Consider the following 18,861-nt stretch of genomic DNA (forward strand, 5'->3'; position numbering starts at 1 on the left):
TCAGAATGAAAAGATAGAAAAAGAATCGTAGACAAAACGAAGATGAAGATTGGGGTAATTCTCTCCATCTACAGGGTGCTGGGTTGCAGCCATTGTCAACGGCCAGTGCGAGGCTTGAATGGACAGAGAAGCCTGTCACTCTCAAAGCAGCAACCCAAACAACGATAAGCCTATCTTCAGGTTGTTGATATCCCAAAAGGAATTGTACAGCAATCATTTCCGGAAAGCCCTGTTCAAGTAAGCACCTTGGAATGTTCCACAATAGCTGGAGGTTAGCCGTGCGGGCTGAAAACAGACACCACTCGCCCTTCGTAGTAAGCCTGCAATTGTATTCATTCCGGCCGTTGTCCGTGTTTGGCCAGCACCGGTTGAACAAGCCCCCGAGGACCATTATCGTCATTCACATTTACGGACTTTTCGTCGATCAATCCGGCTTAGCCAGGCCTTGCGAACAATAGAAGAGCACAAAACCAAGGTTCCACAAAACAGATACGCTGACACGGCAGGACCATCTCAGAGAATGAGACGCAAAATCACAGGAATACATATGCTGGATTTGTTCATGGTTAGGTGCTAGTCGGCGCTGCGGATTACTCCAGTATAAGCCTTGGCTGCTGATCAAGGCTTAATATTATTAGTACCCCGCGAAGCAAGCTTTACAGTTTCGGCGACCGTTATATTGAGAGAAGTTTATAGTCAAAAGACTTTGTGATTTTCCGTAATCGCCAATAGGCTTGACAAATGAAAAATTGTTATCTGACTCTGACATAGGCAGACCAAGACGACGCAGAGCCGCTCTGAAAAAAAAAAAAAAAGCGCAAAATGCGATCTACTCGCCGCAGCAGAGATAAGACGAGGGGACCTCCAGCAACCTCGAAGGCCATTGTTCAAGACCAAAAAGTATACGGTGACTGCGTTGAAAGTAAATAATAATCGTCAGTGATTCTTGAATGATATGGAAAGTGAAAAACACCCCTTGTGGCTGGTGCGGGCGAGCAAGTACGTATTCCCGACGAGCGCCCCAGTCTGATTTAAGTACAAAGGCTTAATGTGTGACGACAGCGATGTCGGGGAAGAAAATTTGCAAACCCGTCAGAAAACTCTTCCAAAAGATGGCAGAAGAATCTTCCTGAACTCAACAAATGCAAGCTTCTCCACACGCACAATAGGACCCTTTATGAGGCTCCGTATCGGCCTTGTATTGACTAGTGGAGGCTGGTGGCTCGTGCGATCGAAGCGCAATCTGCCTAATTCTTTTGCACCCAATACAGAATTAACTCGTGTGCCCGCCAAGCTGCAGCCACGAAGCCCCCACAGAAAAACCCTGAAACTTCTCTCTCAAGAGTGGGAACCCACCGTATTTATAGTCAAACGTGAAGAATCCGTCAATCTGGTCGTTTTCCTTCCCCTCCATCCTCTTCCAACCTCCTACCTTATCGTCCACGTGGTGCAGTGCGGCAGAATCTCTCTCATCCTATGATCGCGCGCGGCACAAAACGTACATTGAGCTTTAGTGATTGTGTCATTGAGATAGCACTGCGTTTTGGTGCAGCGGCGGTATATAAGGTCTTCTTTCCCTCCCACCTTTCGGCTTATTCTTTCCTATTTCCGGATCCCACTTTTGTTCCCTGGCCATCATATCTCAAGAACGGGCTCATCAATCTCATCTCCTACCCCTCCATAGTCACCCACCAGCCGCTCCTTCCTTTGCATGAAGTTTGGCCAGAACCTTGCTTGCCTATCAATACCGGAGTGGAAGGTCTACAACATCGACTACAATGACTTGAAAGCGTCTATCCGTGGCATCACGCAGAAGCAAGAGCCGGCCTCTCTCGTGAACCTCCACGGCAAGTTCATCGAGAACTTTGACTACGTCAACTTGTTCCTATCGACCAAGACGGGGGAGCTTCAGCGAAAGCTCCAGCTATACAAGACAGACTTGGAGCTAGTTCTCCAGGCTGATATTGACGCTGCTGCCAAGTACCGCAAGCTTGTGCCCTTCCACTCCCACGTCATCAACGACGTCTCTGTGACCGTCAAGAAACTTACAAAGTACATCTTGGTGCAGAAGATCGCCTTGAAGAAGATCTTCAAGAAGCTCGCCAAGCACTATCCGGACCAGGCGAAGTCCTCCAAGTTCATTGCATCGCTTTCCCACTACCTCCATGTCAACCCACGTTCCTTTGTCAACTTTGACTTATCTCCGCTCACATCCCAGCTAGCATTGCTTCTAGAGGACATCGAGAGGGAGTCAAGAAGCATCCACTTGTCCATGCATCGCAAGTATACTTACGCCACGCCACAGGGCCAGCTCAAGAAGTCGGCGTCTTGCTCCTCCGTGGGCACCAATGTTGCTTCAGCTGCTTCCGAAGAGTCTTCGTTGTATGAAAACCTTCATGTCGATTATAATGTTGACCAACTCACCAAGTTCGACCTTGTGAGCAATCTAAAGAAGAATTTTGCTTTGCATTCCTTACTTCCAAAGGACACTACTTCTAGAAACGATCTTACCCTTTGCATTGATGTGGTTCTCAACCTCCAGAAACTCAAGGGCCCTTCCAAGATGTCTGTGACGTACTTGACCCAAGGTTCGGAGGACCAAAACCCCTCTTACATTGTCTCCCACGAGCACCAGAAGTCTTCTGTTCTCATTGTCCACACCGGTGGTTTGAGGAAGTACTCCTACTGCTGCCTCCCCAATCGTGTTGCTGAGGGCCTACTTCTGTACATGCTTTCAGAAGACGACGCTACTCAAATCAAGGCTGAAAATCTCTTGACTGAGTATCTCTCTTCGCATGAGGTGACGACCATGACTAAGCTCACCATCAACGCTTTGGTCTCGAATAACTTGAGACCGTCTCTCAAGCTTGTGTTCGACAGAACGAGATTCTTTTTGCATAAGAACGCTAGTCAGCATAATGACATGTCTGGTCACGAAGGTGCTTCTGCTTCGGTATCACCCTTGACCACAGGTAGTGAATATCTACCTGAAACTTCTAATGCCACCTCCACCGTTGATAATAGAGACTATGAAGACAGTTTCTACATGCTCCTTGATGAAAACATCTTCACCCTGGACGGAATTGACTCCCTTATCCTGTTTGACACAGGCCACATGGATCCTTTTCCGTTCAACAAATTCAGCATTCATAGCAACGGCACTAATTTGTACAATTTCCAGGAGTCGCTCAAAACGACCATTGATGGTAATCAGCTCGTCAACAAGTACAGATCAATCACCCTCAAGAAGTTACCTGTCAAGGTGCAAAACCTTTTGCTCAACTCTTTGGTTCATCCCTTCAAGGACTTTGACTTGTACGACTACATGAGATCGTGTTACTTCAATTATATTCCTGAGGAGCAGAATAATCACTACCTGCAAATCTTGAATATCAACTTGTTCAAGAATTACGAGAACGTGGAGTACGTCAACAATCAAAATGTCTTTGACGAGGGTCTCATTCAGGACAAGTCTCGAGTCATTCTCAGTCGACTGAAGTCATGCACCTCGTTGCAAAACACTTTAGACCCTCAAGCTAGAGGCAGCGTTCTGCCCAAGCATAGAAGCTCGATTGACAAGAATGTTTGCAGTGTCAAACTGTATCAACTGTTTGATCCCGACTATGTCAAGCGGATGAACGACTTAAGCGCACTTGATAACTTTGGAGACGATGATGACGAGAACTACTACTGGTACCTCCAATATAGCAGTGACTTGGATGATTCGTTCCTCAATAACGTTATCTTGTCTTTTATCAGGTCGAAAATGAGACTCGTCAGATCATTCCGTGTTTTAAGAAGACTCTCCTACTCACACAAAGAGAAGGGTCTTTTAGACGCTGAGAATGGAAGCGTGTTCAGATATGACTCGCTTGACGAGGAACCACTGTACTTGAACAACGAGAGCGATTACCAAATCCGTTTCGTGCATGACTACGACACCATACTATCCTTCATTTACTTCACCTTGTGTTTTACATCGCTTTTCATTTCTGGCATTAATTTTGGCATTATATTTGGCATACTCAGACTTCAGCAGGAGGAAATTCAACTCAGCGATGCCAATAACATGTTTGTTTTCATTATGCTCGTGTTTGGATTTCTCTTTGCCCTTATCTTCAGCATGATCAGCATCAATCTTAATCTTCAAAGGCTTCGACACCTGCCCGCTACCCATCTGGGTATTATTTGGACTGGCTTCGCTGTGGTGACCGCGTCCATCTTGTGGACAGTCATCATGATTTTTACATAGATTCAATTCACGCCAAAGCACGACAAACTTGAGTCACCAACTGCGTAGCAGCGTCATCGTCTAGTATGTGATCGCCTATAAGGCGGATCCTTCCATTTTTGGAAATGCAAATGAGGTCACTCGTGAATGTTTTTGTTTCCATATTTCTGAACTTCACGCTCGTGGCCTTGGTCAACCACAACGACAAAGTATGCATGGGTCTATCGGACCCTTCCAATAACCGGCAAGAGTCCTTTCTCGGCACATTAATCAAAATCTCTTTAAGTGAGTCTTTCTTGAGCTTCTCTCTCGGCGTAAACGTTATATCGATATTCCCCATGATCCCCAGATCTGCAGCCAAAACAGGCGCCATGGCATCGACCAATGTCAGAATTCCCCCGCTTCCCACAGGCTGAGGCCTTAACAGGAGGGGCTGATCAAAATCCAAGGACTCAAGTAGATTCACCAAAAACTCCGGTGCTCCCGACTTGAGCAATGCCAAAACGGTCTCGTTATCTCTAACAAAACACGCCATCTGAGACGAGGAACCGTGTTTTATTGTAACATACGTCACTTCAAGGTCACCTTGGCTGATACTGTCTGCGTTTACCCCGATTTCCACATCTTCAACGCTGTCATACTTGGGTATTATGTCTGCTGTTGTGGAGATGTATTTATTGTAGACATAGTTGGCCGAGAGGGTTTGTATCGTGGAAAGGTGTTTCTGTGTAAATTTTGGAGCATGTTGCGCCTTGTAGACGTGAAAGTTTTGATCAAGAAGAAACCTCATAGCAAAAGAATGTGTTGTTGGAAGTATAGAATGACGGGCATGGGCTGTTTGGGTTGTATCGGCAATAAGCAGGACGGCAGAAGTGGCCCAGTGCGATAGATAATATGGTCCACAATAACCTTAAGCAAGAAAAATGAGGAAAGTGGTGAGTTTGGGTGCATTATAGGGGCTTGTTTTACAGAATGATGAATTCTTTGCATTTACCTGATGGAGGTTGCTCCTTTGGTACTGTTGTCTGCCGTAATGGTATGAATGTCTTCGACGCATCTTTATGTGAGGCTTTGAATAAAAGGCAATGGGTTGAGCAGCTCATCGTGAGATTCATACTTAAAATTTATTCAATTGATGAGACGTTAAGGAGCCTTTGTTGCCAAGTGTCTTTCAAATATGGTGACATGTCGAAAATTATTAGTATGTCTGACAATGATACGAGACGGGCAGAATAATGTATGTCTTTCTTCAGTATGAGACGATTCAAAAGGGGAAGTTTCGGAATAAATGAGAAGCATGACAACCAATTAAAGTGCCTATGCCGACACTACAAATACTACATTTCTTTGCAATACTGCGTTCATTCTAGTAATCACATTGTTTACTATCACAAGGGCCAGTTACAAGGGGCATCGAGTCCCTCACAACTTCGTGGATAGCTAATTCTTAGCAACGTGCTCCAACAAGTCGACGACTCTGGTGGAGTAACCGAACTCGTTGTCGTACCAAGAGATCAACTTGACGAAAGTTGGGGACAACAAGATACCGGCCTTCTGGTCGAAGATGGAGGAGAGGTTGGAGCCCAAGAAGTCGGTGGAGACGACAGCGTCCTCGGTGTAACCCAAGACACCCTTCAACTCACCCTCGGAAGCCTTCTTGATGGCAGCGGAGATCTCCTCGTAGGTGGCAGATTTCTTCAATCTGACGGTCAAGTCAACGACGGAAACGTCGACGGTTGGCACTCTCAAGGACATACCGGTCAACTTACCATTCAACTCTGGGATGACCTTACCGACGGCCTTAGCGGCACCGGTGGAGGATGGGATGATGTTACCGGAAGCGGTTCTACCACCTCTCCAGTCCTTGTGGGATGGACCGTCAACGGTCTTCTGGGTGGCGGTGATAGAGTGGACGGTGGTCATCAAACCCTCCTCAATACCGAAGTTGTCGTTGACAACCTTGGCCAATGGGGCCAAACAGTTGGTGGTACAAGAGGCGTTGGAAACAATGTTCTCACCGTTGTACTTGTTCTCGTTGACACCGACAACGAACATTGGGGCGTCAGCGGAAGGAGCAGTGATGATAACCTTCTTGGCACCACCGTCAATGTGCTTCTGGGCACCCTCGATCTTGGTGAAGACACCAGTGGACTCAATGACGTAGTCGACACCAGCCTTACCCCATGGGATGGAAGCTGGGTCCTTCTCACCGAAAACGGTGATCTTGTGGCCGTCAATGACCAAGCTGTCACCGTCGGTCTTGACCTCACCGGAGTACTGACCGTGGGTGGAGTCGTACTTGAACATGTAAGAAGCGTAGTCAGGAGCAATGAAAGGGTCGTTGACAGCAACGACGTTGATGTCCTTTCTGGAGAGGGCGACTCTCAAAACGAGACGACCAATTCTGCCGAAACCGTTGATACCGATGTTGATAGCCATTGTGCAAATAAGTTGATTTGTGGAGGGGTGAAAATCAAGGAATCCTGGCAGGGTGGGAAAACGTATGCTCTTATATATCCCGCACCGCCGGGGCAGTCTGCTCCATAGGCGTACTGCACAATGTGCCGGGGCCTGCCACCACCTGGACACTGCAATTTCCACTGGCCAGATGCCGAAGCAACCATATGGTGCACGGGTCTGGCCACCGTTGCTCCAGCAAACACCCTAGTGGTGACTGGAGAATGTTGGAAATTCTGCCTTTTGTTTTGTTGCAAAACCCTGGGGCCTACGCCTCCGGCATTTGGGTTCTAGTTTCCCCAGACCCGGACGAGTGGGTGCCCGGCCATACACGGAACCGGCCGAGGTCGTTGGCGCGGACCCTAGCAATGCTCATGTGAGAGTCAGGTTGCTGATCTGACGGCTAGGTGCATGGCAGGTAGTTTAGGGGCCTACAAATAGAAGGGTATTTTCACTTTGAATCGATTGGCTCAGAACAGTTTCGAAACACCCTTGTGTAAAAGTGGGGCCAGAGCCTGCACCGGGCGTAATTTTTCAAGATCTCGTGGTTTTAAGACACCGTGGGTGGCTGCGAAATCACAGTGGAGGTTGCGGTGGTTTTGGGACTCTTTCCGTGGAATCCGGTGTTTGGAGTTTTGCAAACGCAATTGTGACGTTTGGTGAGGAACGCGTCTGGGAAAGTTCGGTGCAATCTGGAAAGGGTGTTTTTGACAGTTTTAGGGTTAGGGCTTTAAGCGCATACGCCCTGACGTTTAAGGTTGGTGATGGATTGTCGGGTGGACAAGCAGTGCCGGAAGGGCAGATCTCTTCTGGTCTACTTCCAATAAGCAACCCATATTTTTAGATCCGTCTGAGCCGCTAATGGGGCTAGACTCTGGGGCTTCGTTGCTCGGTCTTTAGCACTGGCGACTGAAGTTGAGGGTGTAACTCGTAGCATGCGTGTACCGGGAACCGTAGAGTATTTGGTCACAGGGGAGGAGAGATCCTTCAGTAGTTGGATTGAAGTTTTGAAGGGGGAATTGCGATTGTAAGATGTCTTAGGAAAAGCTGCGACAGACCACAATCTGAACTAAGTGTTTCTCACGACAATTGGTACCTCTAGTGGAGAATGTTAAACCCAGTATTCATGAATTGCCTTGAGAGCAGTAGAGCCGTTGCATCACCAACGTGCTTTCTTAACAGCGATTCTCACTGTATAATCGTGTTGGAACTACATCAATGAAATACAATAGGTTCGAGATATGCGATTACACTGAGGAAAGCACCCTCTCTGTACTATAGCTAGTTGGCCCATTGACCTACATGTACTAGGTAACGTAGGGACTCGAACACGACTCACCCCAATCTCTCCCTCAAGCATCAATTGGAAGCATTTCAACTTCAATCATCTAGTAAATCCACAAATCGTTTACACAAGCCAACCACTCAAATCGTCAAACAGCCTTTTCAGACCATCTGCCAGGTCGATCCGATGACCTGTACCGGTATCAGCGAGGACGATTTCGCAGCCATGCACACATAAGCGAACACGGCGTAGCCTCAGCATTGAAGCCACATTTTCGGTCAAGACCGCCTTTTTCTACAGCTTCTTCGACGTTCACGCAAAATGTTGCATTTTCAATCCTAAAGACTCTAAATTTCTGCTTTTCGCTACTGCGCTTCGAGAATCTCGAGGCTCTTGGCGGTGGACCACAAAGCCGATATCGTTTTTCGCAGCCACCACAGAAAACACCAAAAATGCCGTAGAAGGTCAAAATTTTATGGAAGTTGCCTTGAAGCAAAGTGGGTAACAAGACTGACCAATTTGTTCGTCTCTTTTTCCTCTCCATTGCCAAGTATGCCCCCCATTCCCGTCCGTTTCTCCATCGGCTGTTTAGAGCCACCTGCATATCCACGCTCCGCGTGTTTTAACACGTATGAATTTTCAGAGAAAGCATCAACTTTAGTTCTACGATGTCTGCTTCGGGTGTCAACGTGGACCTGAGCTCGAAAGCTCGGTTGAGAAAATCACAGAAGTCGCCGCTGTCGCCTTTAAAGAATGAGACTACCGACGATGTGGACTCTGCTGAGGCCAAATACGAGGAGTCCACCTCCTCCGCTTTGCTCAAGTTGGAGAAGTGGTTGGCTCCTCTCACCTTCACGGTTTTGTCCTTCCTTTTGAGAGCTTACAGAATCTCCGTCAACAACCACGTCGTTTGGGATGAGGCCCATTTCGGTAAGTTTGGCTCGTACTACTTGAGACACGAGTTCTACCACGACGTGCACCCTCCCTTGGGTAAGATGCTTGTGGGTCTTTCCGGCTACCTTGCCGGCTACAATGGCTCTTGGGATTTCCCATCTGGTGAACTCTACCCAGACTACATTGACTACACCAAGATGAGACTCTTCCAGGTGATGTTCTCCGGCTTGTGTGCCCCTGTGGCTTACTTCACCTGTAAGGAAATCGGCTTTTCCATCTTGTCGACCTGGCTTTTCACCACCATGGTTACTTTTGAATTGTCTTACGTTACCTTGGGTAAGTTCATTTTGCTTGACTCCCCTCTTTTGTTTTTCACCACTGCTACCGTCTTGGCTTTCTCCCGCTTCAACAACTTCAATACCCGTTCCCAGGAGTTTACCAGAAAGTGGTGGAAGTGGCTTTTGATCACTGGTGTGTGCATTGGTTGCACCATGTCCACCAAGATGGTGGGTTTGTTTGTTACCACCCTTGTTGGTATCTACACCGTGGTTGACTTGTGGAACAAGTTTGGTGACAAAACCATTACCTGGAAGAAGTACTTCTACCACTGGTTTGCCAGAATCGTGGCTTTGATCATTGTGCCATTCTGTGTCTTCTTGGTCTCCTTCAAGATTCACTTTGACCTCTTGTACAAGTCTGGTACTGGCGATGCTAACATGTCTTCTTTGTTCCAGGCCAACTTGAAGAACAGTGATGTTGGTGGCGGTCCAAGAGATGTTACTATTGGCCACTCCTACGTTACTCTCAAGAACCAGGGTTTGACCGGTGGTTTGTTGCACTCCCATGTCCAGACCTTCCCAGAAGGTTCCAAGCAGCAGCAGGTCACTACCTACTCTCACAAGGACTCCAACAACAACTGGATTTTCCAGAGACCTCGTGGTGCTCCATACTACGAGCCTGAGACCGACAAGAACCCTGAGTACGTCATTGACGGTATGACTGTCAGACTTATGCACCCAATGACTGGTAGAAACTTGCACACCCACGAGATCGCTGCTCCTGTCAGTAAGTCCGAGTATGAGGTTGCCGGTTACGGTAACTTGACTATCGGTGACCTCAAGGACAACTGGGTCGTTGAGATCATGGAGTCCCACGGTAAGGAGGACTCCTTGAAGTTGCACCCATTGACTACTTCCTTTAGATTGAAGAGTGCTGCTTTGGGCTGCTACTTGGGTGTTCCAGGTAACTCTTTGCCTCAGTGGGGTTTCAGACAAGGTGAAGTTGTCTGTTTCAAGAACCCATTCCGCAAGGACAAGAGAACCTGGTGGAACATTGAGAACAACAGAAACGAGATTTTGCCAAACGCTCCAGAGGAATTCAAATTGCCTCGTACAAAATTCTTCAAGGACTTTATTCAGCTTAACTTGGCCATGATGGCAACCAACAATGCTTTGGTTCCTGACAGCGACAAGCAGGACGACTTGGCCTCCAAGTTCTGGCAATGGCCAACCTTGCACGCTGGTATCAGAATGTGCTCTTGGGCCTCTGACAAGGTCAAGTACTTCTTGATTGGCTCTCCTGCCACTACTTGGCCATCTACTTTTGCTGTCGTTTTGTTCTGCTTCATCACCTTGTACCACTTGATTAGATGGCAGAGACAAATCAATGACTTCCAGGACCCACACAAGCTTAAGACCTTCTTGATGGGTGGTATTTACCCAATGTTCGGCTGGGGTTTGCACTACATGCCTTTTGTCATCATGGGCAGAGTCACATACGTCCACCACTACTTGCCTGCATTGTACTTCGCTATGTTGGTCTTTGTCTATGAGATCGATGCTTTCACTGCTCCTTTGAAGCGTTCTTCGACTTCTGCTGGCCGCGCTGCTTACCTCGGTATCTACATTGGTTTGTACGTTTTGGTCATTGGTACTTTCTGGTACTTCAGATGGATCGCATTCGGTATGGAAGGCCCTAAGGAGAACTGGAAGCACTTGGACCTTTTGCCCTCCTGGAAGGTGGCTAACGACAACTATGTCTAAGTACCCTCATGACCATGCACGACAAACGAACTATGTCTCTTGTATACAACAAATCCATACAGTTAGGATTCCCCATACTAATGGAGTCCTGCAGATAAATAAAGCGTTCTCACTAGCCATTTATAAGCCTACTATAGTAAGAGTCAGCAAGTGCAACACCATGTTTTCAAGATATATCAGAACTGCCCTACCGCTGGCCAGGCAGTTGACCAGATTACCCGCTAGAAGACTTCCACTCTACACAACAAGGCTATATTCTACTGAGCCTGCGAAAAGCCTCAAGTCATCTACATTCTCGCTACCGAAGGATACACCTCCTGAACTTGAGGATTTCAAGTTGACAAAACTTGTTACAGGCACAAGTGGGTTGAGAATAGCTATCACAGATCGTGCCAAAGACAAGTTGGTGCAGATTGCTAAGGATGACAACAACCCAGATTCTGCATTAAGGATCAAGGTAGAGAGTGGCGGATGTCATGGATTCCAATATAACCTTGAGTTGACTAATCTTTCCGAAGAGCTTGAGAAAGAGAGTGATCTTTTAGTGTTTGAGAGACAGGATGCCAAAGCAGCTAAGGTGATCTTTGATGAATCATCGTTGGAGATCTTGCAAGATTCAAGGATAGACTTCACAACGGAACTCATCGGCACTTCTTTCAAAGTGACAGACTCTCCGTACACTTCTACGTCCTGTGGATGTGGAGCATCGTTCGATTTTGATTTCGACAAATTGCATGCTGCCAAGGGCTAAGTATATATTCTGCATTACATTCCGTATCGGTCATAGCGCAAAGTAGTGGGTCCTATAAATAAAGTGACTACACGTAGAGTGACGTTTTCATTATATTTCATCGTTACTGAGTTGTGAGTGCTGTGCACATCAAGCTGTCAATTCCTTGATGCTATCAAGGCTCTTCTGGCCATAGTATCTGACATCAACGTCGGAGTCATTGACAAGGACATTGACATTTGGAACAATCTCTGTCTCAATCACCTTCTTCTTCTCCGCATAGTCGCTCTTCGCCAAAGCCTCAGCAGCAACCAAGTAGGACTTGGCCACATTGAAGCGGAGGTTAGGGACAGGGTCGGCGATCAACAGATGGATAAATGGAAGAGTCTTCTTCGTGATGACGGATGCTTCAAGCTCGGGAGTCAATTTGGTGATGGCAAAAAGACAGGTGATTCTGATGATGAAGTTTGAAAAGTTGACGGGCTCTTTGTCCACATCGTCATCGCCAATCTTTTCGTCTCTGATATTGAGAAGATGCGTGATGATCAGCACTTCCGCCCATTGTGAGCCAAAGATGGTTGTGAGGTCTTTAAGATTGTTCACAGCAGCGTCTCTGACGGCGAAAACTGGGTCCCATAACCAGGACGTACAAAGAGTCAACAACTCCTTGTTGAAGAACTCAACGCCAAGTTGAGTGGCCAACTTGGGAATATATTCGATAATTGCCAAACGAACTCTCCACTTTCCGTCTTGTGCCAATTCAGTGATGGCAGGCAATAAATTAGTAGACAACAATTGGATGCCGATGGTCTCGTTTACCACAGACAAATTAGAAATGATGTTGAGTCTCACATCAGGGAATTCGTCTTTCAACATAGCCAAGAAGATTGGGAGTAATTTATCGGTTGTAGATTGCTTAGACAAGATCGGAGAAAGGCCAGTCACAGTTGATGCCAATGATGCTCTGACGTTTTCGTGTGGGTCCTGGGACAATTCATCAACAACGGGAATGATCTTAGACTCGATGATACTTGGGTCCCTGAGCAACTTACAGAAGTCTGGTAGCTGTTTCGCGATAGCTTTTCTGACTTCACCCTCGTTATCCTTCATCAAACCAATGAATGGATCGATAAGGCGCAACAAGTCTGCCTCGGACTCCTTGAAGTTGTTGGCGATGTTTGAGAACTTGTCAGCGGCAGCATAACGAACTCTCCAGCTGTCATCCTTGATCAATTTCAATGCGCTTACCAAGCAGTCAGAGTTGTGTGAGCTATCTTGGATGAAGTAGAAATACTCAAGGATGGCCACTAACACATCGATACTCAATAACTTCACGGAATCCTGAGCATCATTAATTAAATGGTGGAACATTTTGCTGATGATCTCCAAGTCATTGTCGTCGACCTTCTTAGATGAGGCCGGGTTCTCTTTGGAGTATTCCGTGAGCTTGTCGATGATTGCTGGCAAGTGCTTTGCGGCGGAACGTCTGACCATTGGAGAGTCATCACTTACCAAGGAGTTGTAGAGCATCAACAACTCTCTTCTCAATGGAGCGTCAACCCTGACAATGACAGATTTGTAAAGACCACACGAGGCCACCTTCTTGGAAAACCAGTCGCCCTGCGACAAGGAGCGAATCAACTCCAAAAAGAGACTGTTGAGCTCATCATCCGTCAATTCGGGAGCGATCTTGTTCAATGACTCAACGGCAGTGTCTCTGACTATTGGCTCTTCCATGGCGCCCAAAATAGCCAAAATATGAATCAATGGTTCGGCGTTCTGATGACCACCAACAAGGGGAACAAAATCACCAAGCTTTTCAGCCAACACTGCAAAGACTTCCTCTTCATCGTCTTGTGCAACGTCGTTCAAGAATGGGAGTAACTCGTGCAAGGTTCTTTCCGGACCCAATGCTATGGCAATCAGATCAAGTTTTTGCATGGCCTCGACACGGTTTGAGACATCATCATGCTTCAACTCGTCCATTAGCAATGCTAACGGATAAAAGTCATCGTTGAATTCCTCCATTTTGAGGGCGTTTGGGCTGTTTCTCGCAAGGCTATGGGGTCTCGTTTAGGGGGTAGGACAAATAACACTTGGCAATTCGGCAGATGCTAATGGCTGTGATGTGAACTCTGTTCAGAGAGACTTGCGGTTGTGTTAAATGAAGGTCAGTGGTGGATGTGCAAGACTTACTGGTTAGTATGGAGAGGTCGGTTGATTTATGTGGTGTTGTCGACGGCATATGGTGCTGTGCACGACCCTTGGAAATCCAAGCCACAAAGGCATAGTGGGTAAATTGATTTGGTTTTTCAAATTGAAGGTTTTACTGAGCAAGATAAGAGAGAAAATATTTGAAAGCACTCGTTCTAATCTTAAGTAGCGACGGTTCTTTGGTGTGAGGCTAAAACTTCAAATGACGTTTTTTCGCAGTCCACAATGAACAGCATCGAACTCTCAAGGTGCCGTCCAAATGAAGGAACGTTCGATTGGCTACAAAAGACGGAATGGCTGGTGAAATAAATGAAAATTGTAGTAGGTGTCAGGGGTACTTAAATTAGCTCAAGAACGAAGAAATTTGCCTATTGTTTTCTTTTTTTAAGTTGAATTTGTATTTTGGCTATGGGTTCCCGACTTGACGAGGAAGTTGCAAACTTTCGCATTGTCTCAGTCCCGTCAACCAATACGGCAAAGTCTACGAACATAGTGGCGGCAATAAATCAGATATTTATATCCATCAAAAGTCAGATCTTTGGCGATCACTATGAGCTTATTCGTCAAAATGATGGAAGGAGATGATGTTCTTAGGTGATTTCCTCGGAAGAGAATAACTATAAGTTATAAGACAAACCTATGTATTGCACGTTCTTCTCCACATCCAAGCTTTTGACATCATCAGACTAGCTTTTGGTAATCAGTTAAAAGGATGAGTTTACCATAACTTCACCAATCCTTTGGAGATCTGTGTAACAGCATAGAAACATGTGCTTCTGAGACCCTCCGAGGCCTTCAGCCAGCTCTACACCCACGTTTCAACAAAACGCAAGATCCTAAAATTTACTGCTCGACTTCAAAGCATCTCTATTCAATTTGCAGCCAAGTCCAAAAATTCCACGGAAAAATTGCCAATCCTAGAGCACAATGTGGCCCAGGTGCTTGCCGGCGCGGCGGGATTTCGCACCCATTTTAAGCAACAACTCCATGATCTTGTGGTTCTCGCTATTTCCTCTAGGCTATCTTTTCTACTACTTTACAATGTCGACAGTGCCAGACGGAATCGACGTTTACAATTCCACCATCAAGGAGGAGGACAGAAACTCTTACAAGAACGCCTTGGCTGAAAAGGGTGATTGGAACCACTGGTCGTTCGAAGTTGTGGACGGATACTTCAAGCAGCTGTTGCCCGAGACAGACGAAACCACATTCGACTACTTCAAGGAGAACTTTGGTCGCATGAAATCATGGGAGAAGATTTTTGAAGAGCTTGATGAGCTCAATGAAAAAGCCGACGACTCCACTGTCTATAAGCTCTTCTTCCTAGGCCGTCACGGCCAAGGCTACCACAACTTAGCCAACTTGAAGTATGGCGAAAAGGAATGGAATAGACACTGGCTGCGTGTTTGTGGCGATGACGAGATGACGTGGGCGCCTGATCCCGAGCTCACGGAATTGGGTCTTTCTCAGGCCAAGGACAACCACAACCAGGTTGGCATTGAGCTCAAGGACAAGATGAGATTGCCCACCAAGTTCTTTTCTTCTCCGTTCCGCCGCTCTGTCGACACGCTCATTGGTACGTGGCAAGACCACGTGGTTCTCGAGGACGTCAAGCCATTGATCAAGGAGGACTTTAGAGAGACGATAGGCATCCATATCTGCGACAAGAGATCACCACGCAGCGTGATTGAGGAGAAGTACGCCAAGAAGGGCTTTGTCATTGAGGATGGCTTCGTCGAGGAAGATATTTATTTCAAGAACGACTATAGAGAGAAGGTGTGGGAGCAGGCGTTGCGCATGAACAGGCTGTTCAACTACATTTTCGACAACACAGACAAGAAGAAGGATCTGTTCGTGAGTGTCACGTCCCACTCGGGCTCGATCAGAACTCAATTGTTGGTTTTGGGCCACCGTGCTTTTGCCATTGGCACCGGCGGTATGATTCCCGTGTTGGTGAAGGCCACAAAGTTGGAGTCTGAAGGATTGACCAAAATCATCACATGAGAGGCTGGTGCTGGCGGTAGTCTACATACGGAAGGATACTATTCTTTGAGCAAACTTTGTAACCATTACGTAGGCCTTGGCTGCATGGTCCCCCTAATGGGTTCGCAAGCAACCACGGGATCTGTACCGTTTGCTATTCTAGATCAGAGGGTCTCGCTGCAACAAAGCTATCTATGCAAGGGTCCGGCGTTGGAACAGGGCACCAAATTCCAAAAGTAGATTTTCATTCTAGCGAGATAAAGCTTTATCTGCCGAGCTGCTTGCCGGTGAGTCACCTTATCAGCATCCACCAATTTATTTTTGTATGTTTCAACGTCTTTGGAGCAAATATCAACGCCGCAAGATAGCCTTGCAGACACCTCAAGAGCTTCTTAGTGTGGTCCCTGCAATGTTGGGGGCTTAGCAACGCTAGACTAAACATTGAGCGTCAGGGTAGTGTTGCTGCAACGGCGGTAAAGTGATAATGTATTGTTCTTTTTGTGGTATTTGCTTGCTACAAGGAAGGATACGTCGCTTCCACGGTCATTTATGAGATATGTCTATGAGTTTTAAATAATGAATATACTAGTGGGTGCGTGAAAAATACCATATGAGGATGTGGTGGAAGCGTACGTAGCCGCTTTGCAGCTTAACTTGCCAAACTCTGAACGTACCGCGCATTAGCAAACCTCACTTTGTGTTAGATACATTGGCATAATATACAGTTAGGCAAGCCATGTAAAACGGTAGGCATTTTTTGGATCAAGCCAGCAGTTCGCCCGCAGAGCCGGGTTTCAAGCTGGTGAATCTCCACGCGTCGTCAAGGTCTGAGAATGGAGGGTCGTCCATGGGGAATGCTGAAAACTCATCCACCTCAGGCAGAAGCCCAGCGGCGTATGGCGAGATCACGAGAGACGCATCAGAAGACGTATTCTGGCGAACTGGAAAATGCTGTGTTTTGATCTCGTTACGAGCTCTGGGGTCACTTGCGCCCATATTGCCACTGGCGGTATTGTGGCTGTTGAGAGAAGCGTGTCTACGGAGACCTTGCGAAGACACAAAAGGAATGGTAGGTTCGCTACTGTTCAGGAGCAGCGTCGAGGGGGTCATGACGTGCAGGGGAAGGCCTGGAGAAGTAGGCCCAATGTCGTGGGATTCGAGCTTAGCAGCCAACAGTGCCAACAGCAGCAGCAGACTGGCGGCTTCGTGCGAGGCGAGGATTTGCCCTGTGGGCCGATTAATCATCTCTGATCTAGAGAATATGGGACTCGTATCTTGCCGGAAGAGGCTCGGGGTGTTGTTGCTGTTGGGGCTGTAGCCCGCCAACGAAACGGAGTCCATGTTGAACTGCTCGGTGATGGAGGGAGGGTGTTGATGTAGATGGGAGCCACGGCGTGAGCACAGAGATCGGCCTGAGCGGTCCAGCGCCAGGCGGGAGTGACTGACTCTCTTGTGGCCCACGGCTGCTGGGTTCTCGTTGTCGAGCCCCGTAACAAAGTCTTCCTCTTCGGCACTCAAGACGTCGTGGGGGTCCAAGTCCCACTCCATGGGCATGTTTTCGAGAATGCCATGCTCAGCAATCAAGTGGTTCACCACGTCATTGATGGGCACCGAATGCTCCATCTCTTCATGCTTGGCCTTCTCCATGAGCTGGCTAAGCCAGGGCAAGTGAGGCTCCAGAAGACGCACAATCTGTTCGAGCAGCCGTGTGAGAAGCTCGACCCTGGTTTCGAGAAGCTCCACATACCCAGGAGGATGGGACTTCTCTTTCTTACGCTTATCACTGTAAGCACAAATTCTGTTATCGGCAATGCACCGCAGGCAGGGCTTGCGACCGTCACATTTCGTTTTCTTTATACGGCACGAGTCACAGGCCTTGCCTGCTCGCTTTTTGCGGTGGGGGTGGTCTGGTGAAGACATGGCATAACACGGTTCAGGCGGGGAACATATATCAGGGCAGTTAGGGTTTTGATTTAATGTTTCCGCGGGTTCTGAAATATCTTCTACAAGCGGCGCAGTGGAACGGCTGCAGTTATATACTTTTGCCTGGGCTTCGGTACAGTAGTCCTTGTTAGGCAAATGTCCGAAGCAGAGCGGTTAACCTAGCTGCAAATACTGCATCCTGCGGGTGCACGTCAAATCGATGACAGATGTTCTTACCGGCCGGAACCACCACACAACCGAAATCCTGTCTCGTCTAGCACGCCGAGAAATTCTCGTATTGTTGGTGGAAGTTGACATAGGGGAAGATTCCGCCGAAGCGTTGTTCGAGCAAGGCCAAGCCCAGCCGTTTTGCCTTTTTCCGCTGTATTTGCCGGTGCAGCATGACTAGAAATAGCGCAGCACCGGCAACACACAAACGCCTAATTTCCGGCTACCAGCCGATGCTTGCAACACCACCCTGCGTCGGCGATGCAAAAGGTAGTATGTGCTCGACCGCCGAAGAAGACCGTGATTTCTTTTTCACCTTTTTTCTGCTTATATCGGCAATAATCCTCTGATTTGCGTGAGTTTTCACCGGAACAACATATGTGGCCGTTCGGAGGCATATTGTTGCACCTGCCGAGACCTGTGAATATTCCGTCGGATTACTAAGACTTTTTTTCGAAACGGGGCTCAAAGAAGCTTAAACTCCGATGGCGTTCCATTCTAGAGCGGCTGACGTGGGCCAGATTCCTGAAAAAAGTAGATCATGCTGACTATGCTAATTACAAGGCATGACTAAACGTAGGACTGCCTGACTAACTACCCCAGAGTTATCAACCGAGACCGCGCGGTTGCGGTATTTTCGCAGGCTTCTAACGCCAGAGAGGCCGCGCTAGCGTCTAGCATAAAAAAAAAAAAAAAAAAAAAAAAATAAGAAGACCGGCAACTGTTTAAAAGTAAAAAAAAATCATGATTATTTTGGAGATCATGAGATCGGCAACTACTTGCATTTAACCCGTCTTCTGCTCAACCCGACGCAGCAAACGGCAATTATGCCCGAGGATAATGATCGCTTCAGAACGGCTGCGGCTGTCCTGGG

The 18,861-nt window shown here is 47.3% G+C and overlaps 7 protein-coding genes across 7 annotated transcripts; 4 read left to right on the forward strand and 3 right to left on the reverse strand.

Annotated features, from left to right (window-relative positions):
* Nucleotides 1-1,711: 1,711 nt before the first annotated feature.
* On the forward strand, nucleotides 1,712-4,252 carry C7M61_002518 (uncharacterized protein; the record flags this gene model as incomplete). Its single annotated transcript, XM_024857890.1, has 1 exon — nucleotides 1,712-4,252. The coding sequence occupies one exon, from the start codon at nucleotides 1,712-1,714 to the stop codon at nucleotides 4,250-4,252; it is 2,541 nt and encodes an 846-aa protein (XP_024713816.1).
* A 1,419-nt stretch (nucleotides 4,253-5,671) lies between these two features.
* On the reverse strand, nucleotides 5,672-6,670 carry TDH3 (glyceraldehyde-3-phosphate dehydrogenase (phosphorylating); the record flags this gene model as incomplete). Its single annotated transcript, XM_024857891.1, has 1 exon — nucleotides 5,672-6,670. One exon carries the CDS (start codon nucleotides 6,668-6,670, stop codon nucleotides 5,672-5,674), a length of 999 nt encoding a protein of 332 aa, XP_024713817.1.
* Nucleotides 6,671-8,641: 1,971 nt separating this feature from the next.
* PMT2 (dolichyl-phosphate-mannose-protein mannosyltransferase) lies at nucleotides 8,642-10,909 on the forward strand (the record flags this gene model as incomplete). Its single annotated transcript, XM_024857892.1, has 1 exon — nucleotides 8,642-10,909. One exon carries the CDS (start codon nucleotides 8,642-8,644, stop codon nucleotides 10,907-10,909), a length of 2,268 nt encoding a protein of 755 aa, XP_024713818.1.
* A 160-nt stretch (nucleotides 10,910-11,069) lies between these two features.
* ISA2 (Isa2p) lies at nucleotides 11,070-11,660 on the forward strand (the record flags this gene model as incomplete). Its single annotated transcript, XM_024857893.1, has 1 exon — nucleotides 11,070-11,660. The coding sequence occupies one exon, from the start codon at nucleotides 11,070-11,072 to the stop codon at nucleotides 11,658-11,660; it is 591 nt and encodes a 196-aa protein (XP_024713819.1).
* Nucleotides 11,661-11,789: 129 nt separating this feature from the next.
* Nucleotides 11,790-13,667, reverse strand: TPD3 (protein phosphatase 2A structural subunit; the record flags this gene model as incomplete). The annotated part of the gene is made up of 1 exon (XM_024857894.1): nucleotides 11,790-13,667. One exon carries the CDS (start codon nucleotides 13,665-13,667, stop codon nucleotides 11,790-11,792), a length of 1,878 nt encoding a protein of 625 aa, XP_024713820.1.
* Nucleotides 13,668-14,894: 1,227 nt separating this feature from the next.
* On the forward strand, nucleotides 14,895-15,857 carry C7M61_002523 (putative phosphomutase; the record flags this gene model as incomplete). The annotated part of the gene is made up of 1 exon (XM_024857895.1): nucleotides 14,895-15,857. The coding sequence occupies one exon, from the start codon at nucleotides 14,895-14,897 to the stop codon at nucleotides 15,855-15,857; it is 963 nt and encodes a 320-aa protein (XP_024713821.1).
* Nucleotides 15,858-16,598: 741 nt separating this feature from the next.
* FCR1 (Fcr1p) lies at nucleotides 16,599-17,756 on the reverse strand (the record flags this gene model as incomplete). Its single annotated transcript, XM_024857896.1, has 1 exon — nucleotides 16,599-17,756. One exon carries the CDS (start codon nucleotides 17,754-17,756, stop codon nucleotides 16,599-16,601), a length of 1,158 nt encoding a protein of 385 aa, XP_024713822.1.
* Nucleotides 17,757-18,861: the final 1,105 nt, after the last annotated feature.

The sequence above is a fragment of the Candidozyma pseudohaemuli genome (assembly GCF_003013735.1).
Source record: "Candidozyma pseudohaemuli strain B12108 chromosome Unknown scaffold00005, whole genome shotgun sequence".
In the NCBI taxonomy this organism is placed as follows: Eukaryota; Fungi; Ascomycota; class Pichiomycetes; order Serinales; family Metschnikowiaceae; genus Candidozyma; species Candidozyma pseudohaemuli.